Source organism: Calidris pugnax, unplaced genomic scaffold, assembly GCF_001431845.1.
Source record: "Calidris pugnax isolate Ruff unplaced genomic scaffold, ASM143184v1 scaffold28, whole genome shotgun sequence".
Lineage (NCBI taxonomy): Eukaryota > Metazoa > Chordata > Aves > Charadriiformes > Scolopacidae > Calidris > Calidris pugnax.
Genome location: NW_015090842.1, coordinates 10313288 through 10316577, shown reverse-complemented (window position 1 = coordinate 10316577; position 3290 = coordinate 10313288). Strand labels below are relative to the sequence as shown.

The 3290-nt window shown below is 65.3% G+C and overlaps 1 protein-coding gene across 1 annotated transcript; it reads left to right on the top strand.

Moving 5' to 3' along the window:
• Window positions 1-6: 6 nt before the first annotated feature.
• COG8 (component of oligomeric golgi complex 8) lies at window positions 7-3281 on the top strand. Its single transcript, XM_014942196.1, has 5 exons — window positions 7-44; window positions 395-602; window positions 679-1497; window positions 2333-2501; window positions 2671-3281. Exons 2-5 carry the CDS (start codon window positions 402-404, stop codon window positions 2910-2912), a joined length of 1431 nt encoding a protein of 476 aa, XP_014797682.1. The 5' UTR covers window positions 7-44; window positions 395-401; the 3' UTR covers window positions 2913-3281.
• The last annotated feature ends 9 nt before the right edge of the window (window positions 3282-3290 follow it).

Here is a 3290-nt window from a genome sequence, read left to right as displayed (position 1 = left end):
GGCAGCCTGCTGGACCGCCTGCCCGCCCTCCAGGACGCCTGCCGGTGCGGGGACGGGGGCTGGGGCAGCGGGGGCACCCCGGGGTGGGGAAGGCACGGGTGGAAGTGGAGGGACTTGGGGGGGAGCAGAAAGGAGCGGGGACGGGGGGAGGCTGGGACGGGGGCTGGGGGTGCGGGAGCAGCCCTGCGGGGAGGGGAGACCGGTGAAGACTGGGCTGGGGAGGGCGAGGGGGGTCCTGGTGCTGGGCCCAGTAAGAATTAGGATCTGCTGGGACTGGGGGGGTAGGGGCAGCACTGGGAGGGGTCCCTGAGTGGTGCTGGGGAAAAGCCAGTATGGGTGGGAGGTGCAGTCACTGTGGGGGGAAACTTCTGCTGATCCCACCCTGATCCCACAGGAACTTCATGCGGGATGCTGAGGAGATCGCCTGCAGCCGGCGCATGAACAGCCTGACGCTGAACCGGCACACGGAGATCCTGGAGATCCTCGAGATCCCCCAGCTCATGGACACCTGCGTCCGCAACGGCTACTACGAGGAGGCGCTGGAGCTCGCTGCCTACGTGCGCCGGCTGGAGAGGAAGCACAGCAGCATCCCCGTGATCCAGGTAGGCCCCGCTCTGCCACTGCCCTGCCGCCATCCCGTGCCCGGCCCCTGCAGCTGAGGCCTCTTTCCCACCCCAGGGCATCGTGGACGAGGTGCGCCAGTCCACCCAGCTGATGCTGAACCAGCTCATCCAGCAGCTCCGCACCAACATCCAGCTGCCAGCCTGCCTGCGGGTCATTGGCTACCTGCGGCGCATGGATGTCTTCACAGAGGCTGAGCTGCGCATCAAGTTCCTGCAGGCGCGGGATGCCTGGCTGCGCTCCATCCAGGCCTCCATCCCCGATGATGACCCCTACTTCCACATCACCAAGACCATCGAGGCCTGCCGCGTCCACCTCTTCGACATCATCACTCAGTATCGCGCCATCTTCTCTGACGAGGAGCCGCTCCTGCCCCCCGAGGGGCAGGCCCTCAACGAGGGGGCCATCTTCCATGGCTGGGTGCTGCAGAAGGTCTCCGAGTTCCTGCGGACGCTGGAGCGCGATCTCCAGCGCGGGGTGGGCGGCCGCCTGGACTCGCTGCTGGGGCAGTGCATGTACTTCGGCCTCTCCTTCAGCAGGGTGGGGGCCGATTTTCGTGGGCAGCTGGCCCCCCTCTTCCAGCGCGTGGCTGCCGCTGCTTTCAGGAAGGCGGTGGAGGAGACGGTGGACAAGTTTCGGGAGGAGATGAATTCCTACACGCTCATTTCTGCCCCGGCCGTCCTGGGGGGCAGCGCTGGGGTGCCAGTGCCCACAGCCCAGCCAGGGACGCTGCAGCCACCCATGGTGCTGCTGGACTTCCCACCCCTCGCCTGCTTCCTCAACGGCCTCCTGGTCGCCTTCAATGACCTGCGGCTCTGCTGCCCCATCGCCCTGGCCCAGGATGTCACCACGTGCCTGGAGGACGCTCTTGGCGAGGTGAGGCACCAGGGGATGGAGCTGTGCCTTGTCCCAGGAGAACATGGGGACAGACTCACCCTGCTCTGAGTATTCATAGGATAGAGTGATGGAGGTTCAAAAAGACCCTTAAGATCATCGAGTCCAAGGGTTAACACTGCTAAATTACCACTGAACCATGTTGCCAAGCCCCACATCTACATGTCTTCTAAATACCTCCAGGGACGGTGCCTCAACCACTTCCTTGGGCAGCCTGTTCCAATGCCTGATAACCCTTTCAGTGAAGAATTTTTTCCTAATATCCAATCTAAACCTGCCCTGGCACAACTTGGGGCTGTTTCTTCTTGTTGTATTGCTTGTTACTTGGGAGACCAACTCCCCCCTGGCTGCACCCTCCTTTCAGGGAGTTGTAGAGAGCGGGAAGGTCTCCCCTCAGCTGCCTGTTTTCCAGGCTGAACAACCCCAGTTCCCTCAGATGCTCCTCATGAGGCTCGTGCTCCAGACCCCTCACCAGCCTCATTGCCCTTCTCTGGGCTCAATCCAGCACCTCAATGTCTTCCCTTTAGTGAGGGGCCCAAAACTGAACATAGTGTTTGAGGTGGGGCCTCACCAGTGCCGAGTACAGGGGGAGAGTCCCTGCCCCAGTCCTGCTGGCCACACTATTCCTGATACAGGCCAGGATGCTTTTTGCCTTCTTGGCCACCTGGGCACCCTGGTGGCTTGTATTCAGCTGATCCTTTTCCATCAGGCAGCTCTCCAGCTGCTGATTCCCCTTGTCCCTGCAGTTGAGGGGGGGTTGTCTGCAGAGATAGTTAATGACTCTCCGGGAAATTAACAACTCTGCCTTTCCCTCCAGGTGACCAAAACCATCCTGGCCTTTCACCGTGCAGAGGAGGCGGCTTTCAGCGGGCGGGAGCAGGAGCTCTTTGCCCAGTTCTGCACAGCCTTCCTGGAGGACCTGCTGCCCTACCTCAACCGCTGCCTCCAGGTCCTCTTCCCCCCGGCACAGATCGTGCAGGCCCTGGGTGAGACCCCAAAACTCGCATCTCGTGGGGAAGGGAGCTGTGGGTGGGGGCAGAGCACCTGTGGTTTCCTCCCCATGAGATATACTGGGTCCTGTCTTGCTCTTGCCACCTCTGGGGGGGTTGCCTGAGGGCCCCCCCCCAACCCGAGCCCCTTCTCCTTGTCTGGCAGGTGTCCCCCCCACCCAGCTGCAGCGCTTTGGCCACCTGGGCTGCATCGACGTGGGTGCCCTCAGGGAGCCGCTGGCCTTCCTCCTGCCAGCGCCGGGTGAGGAGGAGGAGCCGGCCCGGGAGAGCACCCCACGCCCCGAGGGGGAAGAGGAGGCCGTGCCTGGAGAGAACGGGACAGCGGGACAGCAGGAGAGCCCCCCGGGGGGGGATCCGCTGCCGGACATCCCAGCGGCCACGGGGTAGAGGGGCTGCGGGGTGGCCGGGCTGTGTCACCCCTGTCCCCCTGGGAGTGAAGCGGTCCCTGCCTGCCTTCCCCCTGCCCGAAGGCCCTCCCGCCTGCACCGGGCAGCCCCTTCCCCCGCCTCCCGCCTGCACCGGGCAGCCCCTTCCCCTGCCTCCCGCCTGCACCGGCCGCTGCGCCTCCTCCCAGCCGCCAGGGGTCGCTCTGGCGTCCCGGAATGTCCCCCGGCGGCCACCGTAGCTTCGCGGCCTCCATGGCGGCGGCGGCGCTGGCGGCGGGGCGGCGGCTGGCGGTGGGACGGGCCCGGCCGGACCCCCCGTCCCGCCGGTGCGGGGACTCCTCGGGCTGGGGCGAGCGGGAGCGCTCCCACTGGCGGGGCC